We start from the raw sequence: 12,427 nt of genomic DNA, 5'->3' as shown, positions 1-12,427 counted from the left end.
TTTTTTTTTTTTAAGATAGGTGTGATTTATGTATATGATAATTGTATTAAAACCTACTGAAGACTAACTTAGTTAGCTTAACATGTCAAGTACATGATTATTTTTATGGCTTGGAATCTGAAATATTCTAGGGAATTGCTGAATCATCAGGACAGTGTCAGCAGCACAGAGAGTCTCATTGATGATCTTCGGGTAAATTAAATGCTAAATAGAAAAAGCTCATATTCCAAGGCATTGCCACCCTTTATTTTCTTTTATTTCTCATGTTTGCTCCAAGTTCCAAGTGTTTTGTTATTACATTAAGAATACTTTATACAGTGCTAACTAAAAGGCAGAATGTTGGCATATGTTGCTTTGCTTCACACATACATATGCATGTGTGCATGTATATGTATATTTGTGATGATGTAAGGACCAGAAGAAAATATTAAACATGTAGAATGGAGATCATTTTTCCATAAACTCCAGGTCATAAGTACTGAACATTCTTTACTCTGAGAATATGGTACAAGAACTTGTGTAACGCTTTGTTTTACAGCTTAACTGAAAAGGTCTGAAACAAGCATAATTGCATTCACTTATACAGTCCAGTACTAGGTTGCAGAAACATGAAGTCCCCATAATGTTGGTAAGAATCCAGTTCAAATCATTATAGATGTACCTCATCTCTTGTTGCCTTGGTAACTATCTATTAAAGTTCATCATCTTGATTATACATTTCACATAAAATGTTATTGTTGCTTTATAAAAATTTTGAGTTCTGTCTGCTCTTCCAAATCCAGAATGTTAAGAAACTTTTGACCTTTTTGATAATTGGTATAACCAAATTTTTCAACTTGTAATTTATTCATTAGCCTCACAATAACGTTTTCTAAACATTATATTTTCATCTCTCTAAATATACTCATTATGCATTTTAAACAATAAGAACCAAATAATTTTAGCTATACATGACATTCCAGAAGAAAAATGAAACCAATTATAAAGACAAAAAAACGTTAAGCTGTTGTTTCTGTCTAGTTAGTTTTGGTATTGACATAAAAGTTGGGAAGATTTTGCAAAACATAGTAACATGGATTCACTTTCGTAGCATATATTATTTCAGGGTTGGGAATAATTATGTTTTTAGGATTGAGAGCTGTTTAGGTTTTGTGCAACTGCCTTTTTGTTTTTTAAGGACACTTAAGTTTATAATATGAAAAAATTTCTTTATATATACACATATCAAAAACTATTTTTGTATATATGAAGGTCTTAACTCATTCTAATCACCCATTTATAGTCATTATCTCACATGTAAGTTGAACTTAATTTTCTTGAAGGCCAAAATAAATAATTTTCTATGACTAGAAATTTTAAAGGGATAAAATATTCAGCTTTTGAAACTCTGGAAAACTTCTTTGATTTGTCAATTTCATCACAGATGTAACATAAAATGGCTTTTTAATCGATGCTTACCGAGCTTCAGAAGCAAAAGTTAGGAATGTTTTCATCATTCCCTACAGCTAAGACACAGGAATCACTCTGACTAATAAATATGAGCTCTATTAATCATACATGAAGTAATGGCACATTTGGTGTCATGCATAACTTTTCAACATACTTTCTCTGTGCTGTTGTTTGAGGTTTTTTGCATTATCAGGTAATTATTAAGTTTATAAAGTTATAAAATTCTGTGTAAATGTGAAGATCTTGAATGAGGTATGAATGGTATATACATCTTTTTTTATGCTTAAGAAATCCTGCTTCCTTTTTTTTATGTAGCATGTAGTTAAGTTTAATTTGCTATGTTGTAGAAGTGCCTCCTCACCTGGTGAGAAAAGTAGTAATTCCAACTCAGAACAGTCTTCTTCTCAAGCTACAACTGTAAGTATACTTTTTTTATGTATGTGTATGTATATTTATATAAGGTCAGACAAGGCTTAGTGGCTAGCATGCAAGACTATGAATCTGGGGGTTCGCGGTTTGCGTCCTTTTGCTAAAATACACTCTGATTATATGTTTGTTGAGGAAGGTCATGAAAAACCATGAAAGACACAAATTGCTCCTTATGAGTCATCGTGTCCACCTATCCTTAGTGTTAGGGTAGTTTAAGAAAAAATTTGTACATTCCTTTAATGTAGTTATGATGGATACTTCTCGGGTTTCTTTTTAGATGATAATATACCTTTCAGAGAGAGGGATTTTATTATGAAGACTTGATCCTTGTAACAGCTATCTGACTGATGCAAGATACTATTCTCATTTTCAATTATTACATCTTCTTAAACTTGGCTTAGTTGCTTAAAAATAATATTGATTCAAAATATGACATTTAGGATAACTTACAGGAATGAAATAAAATCCAAAAGTCACTGATTTTAACTCTGGGATGGCCAATCAGTGTCTTACAAGCCACATGTGACTCTTCAGTTTAGTGGTTGCAAAAAATGAGTTTTTGAATGTTTCTATTTTCTATGTAGGCAATACTTATTTTGGTTCTTTTTCATCTTTCTATTGATTAACTTTTGTCAAATGTATATGTCAGACCAATGTTCCATTTCAACCGCTGGACTGTTGTGTTGTAGTTTTTTTTTATTAAGGTGGTTTTTTGATTGTTTCTAATTTTCTGTGTAGAGAATACTTGTTTTTATTTATCTATTTATACAATTGTCATGTGGTAGACTAACATTTCCCATCAGCTGTATTGGTATAGTTAAAGGTAAAATTTCAGTGAGAATACTATTGCTTAGTGCTTACTTACTTAGCCTATTTCCTCCCAGAAGGCTTGATATTTGTCTTCAACTCATTGTTAAGTTTCAGTAGTTGTGTCTGCATATCCTTCAGGAAGCAAATAATTAAATTGTCATTGTTTTACGTTAACTGGAACTAATTTTTTTTAATATTCTTTTGTCTCTTTTTGTTGTTGTTAAATAAAGGAAATCATTCATTCATGATAAGGTTGAAGTTTATGTTAAACTGATCATTAAATTTTTTTTCATATACTTTAACATCAGGAATACTGTTTGTATTAGCCTTTCCCAGATCTTGCCAAGTTTCTTTGCTAAAATGGGTTTAAATTCACATATTAAAATGCTTTTTGATATCCAAAAATCCATACATCTTAAGTTATATGTATTATTCTGATATTATTAGCAACACTAGGAGTGTTGGTATAATATCTAAAGCTTAAGATAAAAAGATACTCTTGTTGATCCTGATCAGTTCAGTATTACAGAAAAAGGATCAAGTTGAGTGTCCTTTGTTCAGTAAGGAGGCTTCATGAAGTTTGAAAACTGTTTGCAGGTTTTGATAAGGATATTTTGCTCTGTAATTAGGGTAATGAAAAATCAGTACAAGAGTTACAGGAGGAAGAAGAATTACAGCTGGCTATTGCTTTGTCTAAGTCTGAAGCTGAAAATCAACAAAAAGGTGTAAGTAAATTTACAGTACATTTTTACTGCATGTAATTATGTGTAATCAAACTTCCAATATGCAAGATTAGTACTTATCATTAGATGTTTTGTTTTTCACTTTAGAGCTTCTTTGGTTCATTACTGCATTCCAGTATAAATAGTCTAGAAACCAGCCCTTAATTTAGAAAAGTAATGATGAAAGGGTTTTACTAATTTTTCCTTTTCCCTTGCATGCCCAAGTTTATTGCTTCTCCTTTTATATTTTAAGCTATAGAATCAAAATTCTACTAACAACTAATTTTCCTTTCTTTTTTTCACGTGATGTTATTTCTTCCAACATGGTTTTTGATGCTGACTTATTTATGTTTTTCGTCATGTGGTCAACAGGTCCTGGCTAGTACATGATTTTCCTACTTTATCACTCTGAACACTAATGATTAATGAGAGCATTCCCCAGCAATATTTTTGAATCAATAAAATATGAGTACTTAAATGCTAATAATGAAATTTTAATGATACACTTTATTGCACAGAATATGCACACACTTCGCTGCTAATTCTTATTTTCACTTGAATTCAATACACATCATTAATATAACACTTCCATTTTATATGTGCACAAAATTAAATTCCATTAAATATAGAAACCAATAAGAAAGTACGTAATCTTTCAAAACATGTTTGAATTGATATTCCTAATACTTATAAATATTAAGGCAGCTGTCAGAATGGATGTTGAACATTTGAGATTTTAAATGTAGTACAGAAGTCGTAGTACAGTATTATATATAAAGAAGTGTGAAGTAATGTTAATTACTTATTATATATGACAACACACAAATGTGTACAAACAAATAGTTGTAACTAATTAATCTTTATTTCCTGTACCAGCGAGGAAGGTTGACATCCACAACCAAGTCTGACCAGTCAAACCAGCCATATTCCTATGGGGTAAGTAATTGTAATTAATGCTTTACTTTTGTGTTTGATCTCTCATATTTTTTTATTAAGGTTGAGTTTGGTGTATTATGTACTTATTAAATTACAGTGTACATTAATAAAAGTACAAATGTTATTCTAAATACTTTATGATAATTTTTAATGTCCAATTTTTGTTCAGATCTTGTGTTTGTTCTTTTGTTAATTAAACATAATTCTTCTGATCGTTATCAGAAAAAGTTGTTTAGCACTGAATAAACAAATTAATGTGTGTATTACAGAACCAAAATAATACACTAACTTGTTTATTACATGTAGCTGTTACACAGCCAAAATAATAGATGTGTATGGTAATTATGGGTAGCTTTTACACAGCCAAGCAGTATGTCAGTGTGATAATTAATGTCTATCTGTTATGAATCCAAAATGATGATTTTGTAAGTTATTGTTACTCAACCAGAATAATTCATTAACTTTAGTATTACATGTAGGATGTTATACAGATTTCATGCAGTAAGAATTACGAGATTGAAATTACAACTCTTTTAAACCACCAATAACCTTAATCCTACATTTAAGTTCTTTTTAACTTTAGGTTATGATGTAAAAAAAAATTTAAATGAATTTAAGTAATCAGGAAAAAAGATATAAAATTGTATGTTAATGAAATCTGATTTACTTGCATTTACAGTATAACAATTATTTTATTTCTTTCATACCTTTAACAAATCATTTAATTTTACTATTCTTTTTAATCAGGATTTCTTTTTCTAATATTTCATCAAAATCACAGAAAGGTTGAAATTCTGCAAATGTTATTATGTTAGATTAAACCTTAAAATAGTAACATTATATTGTTTTAAATGCAGTGTTGTTATAAATATTGAAGACGAGTATAAAATAAAAATAATATCCTGATTTCAGGATATCAAATCTGTGGAGAACAAAAAACAAAATTTAAATGATCTAGAACAAGATCCAGAATTGGCACAATACCTAAATCGAGCCTATTGGGAACAACGGCAACAAGAGGGAATGCCTCAAACTAGTCCAATCCCGAGTGCTCCTGCTTCGGTCAATACTACACAGAGTTCTGTTCCATTCTCTTTATCAAAAGTCACTGAGGTATAACTTGAGTGTCATATTCATAACCTATTGAGGTGTTACCTGACGTTTCGTGTAGTTTAATTTGTCATAGCTTTTCCGAGATCAAATTTTACTGAATGATTATAAATATGTAGTAATCATAACTTATTGAATATTTAAAATTTACTTAAAGACCACATTTTGAAGTCTAGCAATGAACTTAGTGTTTGTACTGTAATTGGTTTTAGATTAGTTGCAGTGTTCTTACGTTTAACTGGTTGTAGACTAGCCGAGAGACGAAAAAAATGTAATATCTTAGGTGAGTTTTACGTATAATATAGACTAACAATGTTTATTTCATTAAAACAAGTCAGTATGGTATATATATATATATGTTGATAAAAATTAACACCGAAAGTTTCATACAGAAAAGTATATTTCTATGTATTGAGAAAATTTAGTGAAAATTTTACAGAACAATACTAAAAGTTGACTTGTAATATTCTCTAGTTCTGTGAAAGTGATGCTGGCAATGACCTAATGGTTAGTTTACTCAACTGTGAATACAAGGATCCATGATTTTGTTTTTCAGTTGTTGCAAAATGACAAAAATAAAATTACTCTTTGCACTTTTGGTCCATTAGTGCATTATAAGAGTGATAGTCATCTTCCACTATTTAATTAGAGTAGCCAGAGTTTTGGTGATGGATGCTGTATGACTCTGCCATCCCACTAGTCTTTCTTTTCAAAGTTACAGAAAGCTGGTACAGATAGTCTTTGTGTAGCTTTGTGCAAGTATCACAAACTGAATCTATGAAAGAAGCTGCATACAAAAAATTCAGTTAGTAATATCTCCAAGAAAAAAATCTAAGAATCATTTCAATCGTGTGCTATCTGTTGTATTTTTGGAAGGTAAAAAGACTTATAATGTAGAATTTGTTTTTAATAATTTTTTTTAATACAGAAAGTATTAATCTACATGTTAAAACAATACTTACTCTTATTTTCTATATCTATAGCCAATACAGAAAAGTATTGTTTAAGAAGTAGTAGGTGTATTTAAAAATTGTTTCTTCTGTAATTTTTATCAATATAATTTTACTAGAGCAGAAATAAGGAGCACAACTATTTACTTCATAAATTATTGGAATTATATCAGTATTAAAGTTATAAAACTTTTCATACAAAAAAAATTGTAAGTGGTGAGGATTTAGTTTTTATCCATTATATTCATTTGTGTATTTTTAATTTTTTAAAAACTATCCATATTATAAGCCAACTGATATAATATATATATATATATATATATATTATTTAATTACCAGAAATTCCAGAATGGGGAAGTTGATGAGCTAGATGGCTTCCAGAATTCCCTAAGAACTACTTTAGAAATTTTTGTGAACAGGATGAAAATTGATTCAAGCAGAGGACGCCACATAGCAAATGATACCTATGTCCAGTCACTGTTCATGAATATCACCAACATGCATGCTCAGCTTTTGAAATACATTCAGGAACAAGATGATGTAAGAGGTGTGTCAAAGTTGTGTGTTATGTTATATATATCTAGTTGTTTAGAAGAAACTTCAGGCTCCTATTCCCACTGAAAGTAAGAAATAAGTAAGCACTTTCTATTTTTACATGCAAGCTTTCAAATCTAAGTGATTCACCAAACTGCTTGAGAAATTCTCAGATTCTTGGTTACCTTAACTTTAATCGGAGTATTATGTAAATGGGATGAAATGAATAGTACACATACAGACTTTTGGCTTGTGTATTAAAATCTATTATAAAGGATAAGTTATTATCAGTACAAATTTATATTCCTGGTGTTACATGGTTATCTTTGATATATGAATGGTGCCCTTCACCTTTTTGTTGCATTCTTCCAATAAAACTTGATGTTAAATGTGCAGTAAAATCTTTGTGTTTAGCAAGTTATTTTCAAGAATTATTATAAATTTTTTACATTAAAAGATTTAACAAAAATTAAATTTCTCCAGTTATTTGAAAAACAAAAAATAAATAGGGAATAAAACCCATAGTGATAATGCAATATAAAGGTCATGTGACATTTCAAATGAAGTAAAAATGATGTGGAGAAAGGTGCATGGGCTGGACGATTAAATGCAAAAAGTGTGAAAAAGAGAAAAGATGTGATACAGTAACTTTTAGGAAAGATACTTTAAGCTTCTTTTATGTAGCATTATTGCTCATACCCCTTTCTAAGACGTACTTGGATGATTTTATGATGTATATACTTTGGCCGAGATGACTTGCAAGTTAAATTTTTTTTTTGTGCTCTTAGAGATTCATATATATACTCCTGCTTGTAAGCATTTCATTGCACAGTTTTTAAAGCAAACTTTATGTAAATGCTACTCAGATTTTTATCTAAACATTTTTCATTTTGATCTTAGCACCCCTAAACTTGTTTCTCTATGATAAGTTAGAATTGAGTTTAAACATCGGTTGTTATGCATTGCCTAGCCCGCTATGAGACTTTGCAAGACAAACTGACACAGGTTAGAGATGCAAGAGCAGCTCTGGATGCTCTTCGAGAAGATCACCAGGAAAGGTTGAGACTTGTAGCAGAGGAAGCTGAACGTCAACGCCAATACCAGATGGCTCAGAAACTAGAGATAATGAGAAAGAAAAAACAAGTATGTGAAATTTGTAGTAACAGACATTGGACAGAATCATTTTCAAGACATTCCAGAATATCTATCTGTGTCTTATTAAGTACTGATTACAAAAGTGCTGGAATATTTTTGTCAGACTAACCTTATTCGTTAAGAGTTGGACTGCAGGGATCAACTGCTGTCTCTGAAACTTGTTAAGGGAAAAAAATTAACTAATGTTTGACATTTATAGTAATAAACAATAAAGAAACCAAAACTAAAAACACTTTACAATTTTTTTGCTTGTGGCCCTAACATTGTAAAAAAACAATTATGTTCTATATTTAACTTTAAGAAACATGTTATTTATCATAAAATGATTGATCATTGGCATAGTCTTCATATTGCACCTATGATTGAGAAAAAACAAGTTTCAGTTCTTGTCAGTATTTTCAGGGCTGTTGTTTTTTTCTAAAAGAGTACATAATGATGATCTATGTGTACAGAGCAGTGTTGCTGATTTTTTTTTGTTTGTTTGTTATTATAATTCAATCTAGCAATTTCTACAGATTTTACTTGTGAACCATTATTTGTTGTAATGTTAACTGGATATCTTCAGAAGTTTCCATGATGATATTTTTCAGTAATTTATCGGTGTTCAAATGCCATTGTTATTCTTTGTTTATAAGCAGTGTAGTTTTATTATTATATGGATTTGTATAGAGCTTTACATAAGGATTTCTATTTTAGAAGTTCACAGAAATCATGTTGGGGTTTATTTAAATATTTTACAGAAAAATTACTCTATGCCCAATCTGGATTAAAGACATGTTTTTGTACAAGTTAGTAATAAATTATAGGATACTATATATGTAGTTTCTTCATGTTGAGTTTAGTGATTACTTTTACCTATTAAGAATTACAGTACTAATGTTTTCTAAATTATTACAGGAATATCTACAGTTTCAAAGAGAAGTTGCCATGCAAAGAATGCATGAACAAGAGCGGGAGATGCAAATGCGTCAAGAACAACAGAAACAACAATATCAGACCATCCACCAGGGGCCTCCATTACCCCCTAGTGTTTACCCTCCATCCCAAGGACCTTATCTCCCTGGTCCAGGATATCCTGTTCCTCTACTTTCACAGCCTCCTGAAAATGATTCTCTTGGGGTCGTGCAGTATCCTGGTCAGTATGGACAGCCTCCCATGAGTCCTAGTACCAATCAGCAACCAGTTTACCCACCATATAATATTCAAGGTATTTATTAAATATCTTAGTCTTTATTACCCATTGGGAACAGTGTGTTGTGTTTGCTCTTGGATTAGGTTAACCATAAGGTTACCAACCATGAAGTATACAAGGCTGTTTATGTGTAGTGGGATTTTGAGATAGCAAAATTCACTGAGTAACATGTTGAATATTTTAATTCTTGAAACAATTTGTTACATCCATAGACTTGATCAGGAATGTTATGAAAATTGTACCTCTTGGTTGGGATAGTTCCTGAAGGAATGTAATGTCATTAAAAGTTCATTTTGTCAGCGTGTGTATATATGTATATACAGTGTGATTTTTTTTATTCTTAACTGTAGATTTCCTAAATAAAATTAAGTGTAAATCATACATTACTCTTTATAAAATACAATTATAAGAGCCCTGTTCAGGCTAGTAAATTGTTGTTAGAATCAGTGTCATTGCTAGTTTGTCATTTAGACTAATCTTTATAGCTTAATAGTTTATTACAGATTGAATTCAATTGATTTTAATTCATTAGTGTAAAGAAAAAACTCGTATTCAAGCACGTGATTTTCTTTCCTAATTCATTTGTACAAATACTGTTATTTGTTTCTTTAAATTTCTGTGTAGTTTTATACTTCCAAGATTAGATTTAAAACCAGATAAAAGCAAGTTTATAAACTTCTTAAGTATATATCCTTAACAATACAAATTATTTGAATCATCATGTTTCTTATAGCTTATAGTATTAGCTTGTATTGTCAAAAATACTAACCCTAATCTGTATTTTGTGTAGTATACAAATCTTGGTAAGTTAGCACATACGGATGTCACAGTTTAAAATCTATAGCAGATCCAAACCCCAAGTGGTAATTATTCAGATATAGAACATGTATTGATAAATTAAAATTAAATTCTTGATTTATTCATTATATGAAATACTATCTTATGGAAACAAAATGCTCAAGATGAGAAGTTGCTTTAACAAAGGTGTTTGTGTTAGCTGTACGGGGATCTCTGCCTACTGCTTCACAGGGGAATATGTATTCTGCTGCTTTTCCTGTAATACCAACACCTGTCTCAACAATACACATGGGCCCTCCTCCACCTCATCAAGTTGGACAAGTAGCACCACCAGGGCATTTTCCTTTGCCTGTCTCTGTTTCAAACCAAACAATGTCACAATCCCAGCAACACCCTGGAGTTGCTGCACTACCAGTAATGGAAAACAACCGGATGGCACTACCATTAGAGCAACCATCTCAACATCAGCCCAAGGAAGCAGAATTAATTAGTTTTGATTAAAAAAAATATTTAAAGGTTTTTGTAAAAATAAATCCATCAAAAGATAAAGCCTTAACTATGAATACAGACCCCAACATTTTCAGGTGATTTTTGAAATATTTTCCTTTTCTTTAGGTGTTTGTAATATTCTGTAATATATTTTTCTTCTAATCATCAGTACTCATCACAGCTACTAATTTGTGAAGGATAGTATATATCATAATATGCCTTTATGTGTTATATCTAATTAGTAAACAGTTACTCTGAAAGAATGTTGTAAACTTCTTGATGTATTTTATCTTAATTCTTTAGATATGATTGTGGCTTACAACTATAAGGTAATTACTACAGATTGCTCTCTGCCTTTTTTGTTTTAGGTTTCCTGCTGAACTTTTCCTGTATTTAGTCAACTTAAACCTAAGCAGTTAAAAGAGCAATTATAATTTTTTTTATGAGGTTTACATTGTACTGATGGTTTTCTGAGAGGGGTGTCAGAGAAATAGTTTACTTTTCATTATTTGACAAAAAAAACACATTATAGATTTTATATTAGATTTGAACCTCACCGATACATTGGTGTAATTTAAAATTGTTGAATGTAAATTATATTGACAATTATACTTCAAATAGAATCTGTGATACTGGGAATGCAAAGATATCTAATTATTGCCAGTACAGCTCAAAAATTCAATATTCATTAAAGTATATAAGTAAAAGTTTAACCAATTTTATTTTTCTTAGATTTTTTACAAATACTTAATCATCACAACTTAACTATTTTTCTGGTCTTTGTTTTCAATACAAAAGCATTGATTTTATCTGAACTATCTTAACCTATTATAGCAGTAAGAGTTAATTCTAATGTAACTTTTAAATGAATAAACAAACTGAGGATGTTCCTGTGGCAGAAATTAAGCAGGTGCACTCTTAAACATGATTCTGTTGGTCTGAATATAATTGTTTAGTACAACTATAACCTTCAAATTACATATGTTATGCTCATGTAGCTAGGTATACTTGAGTGAAAATTTTTCTGTATAGTCAAGTGCTAAAGGATTTTAGGAATAAACTAACAAACATTAACATGCTGGATTTTGTGTTTTTTTTTATAAGGTGAGTTCTATACTTGTAAAAGGTGAATTTTGTTTACATTTACTTTTTTTGCAAAAGTACAAATTTTAAAAGGTTTCTAAAAGAATAATCATGAATATTCAAGTTGTAATTGTTTTGGAAGGCAACTGTGGGTGAGCTGTACAACATGGTATTAAAGTACTGAAAAAAACTACATAATCTAAGCCAACTTTATAATCATTGTTTGTAGATTGTTTCTACATATGTGTTTTGATTAGTTTTTAAAATTAGTGCATTAGTGTTATACACACACACGTCATAGCTACATAAAACAGTTAAAACTTGTTGAAATTAGTGTAAAATGTTTTTGCTGAGTGAACATATGTATATATATTTTTTGCATGTGTTTTAAATTTTGTTCCAGTTCAGTTATATTAGGATTTGATGTATGCTGGAAATCTTAATGTTCGTTTTTTTGGGACAAATCTTGCAAGTTACTAAGCTGTGTATACGGGCTTTCATATTCTGTCTGACAGTAGTTTCATAAAAACTGCACCGTATAAAGAAACATCTTAATTACAATTTTACTGGAACAGGTTGGTTGGTGCTTTATGGCACAAAGCAGCGAGGCTATCTGCGCCAAACAACCGGGAAAAACAATGAAAGTAAATTAAAGTAAAATGTTAAAACCAATACATGTTGATAAAAGATTTATATAAAATTAAAAATATCTATAGTGTGTGAAAAATTAAAAGTACCATCTAATCGGACAGTGTCACCATTACCAATGA

The 12,427-nt window shown here is 30.2% G+C and overlaps 1 protein-coding gene across 2 annotated transcripts in view; it reads left to right on the top strand.

Annotated features, from left to right (window-relative positions):
• Positions 1–11,648, top strand: part of LOC106473332 (hepatocyte growth factor-regulated tyrosine kinase substrate-like) — a 19,429-nt gene extending 7,781 nt beyond the window's left edge. The window contains exons 6-13 of one of the 2 annotated variants that reach the window (XM_013934012.2): positions 1,800–1,866; positions 3,318–3,413; positions 4,287–4,346; positions 5,259–5,459; positions 6,746–6,953; positions 7,911–8,083; positions 8,993–9,302; positions 10,285–11,648. In XM_013934012.2, coding sequence (XP_013789466.1) covers positions 1,800–1,866; positions 3,318–3,413; positions 4,287–4,346; positions 5,259–5,459; positions 6,746–6,953; positions 7,911–8,083; positions 8,993–9,302; positions 10,285–10,586 — 1,417 coding nt within the window. In that variant the 3' untranslated portion in view covers positions 10,587–11,648. Of the gene's footprint in view, positions 1–1,796; positions 1,867–3,317; positions 3,414–4,286; positions 4,347–5,258; positions 5,460–6,745; positions 6,954–7,910; positions 8,084–8,992; positions 9,303–10,284 lie in introns of both variants that reach the window. The other variant, XM_022401784.1, reaches the window with a different exon arrangement.
• Positions 11,649–12,427: the final 779 nt, after the last annotated feature.

The sequence above is a fragment of the Limulus polyphemus genome, unplaced genomic scaffold, assembly GCF_000517525.1.
Source record: "Limulus polyphemus unplaced genomic scaffold, Limulus_polyphemus-2.1.2 Scaffold6083, whole genome shotgun sequence".
NCBI lineage: Eukaryota > Metazoa > Arthropoda > Merostomata > Xiphosura > Limulidae > Limulus > Limulus polyphemus.
Note: the sequence above shows the minus strand (reverse complement) of the source record. Positions and strands in the feature narration are given on the sequence as shown.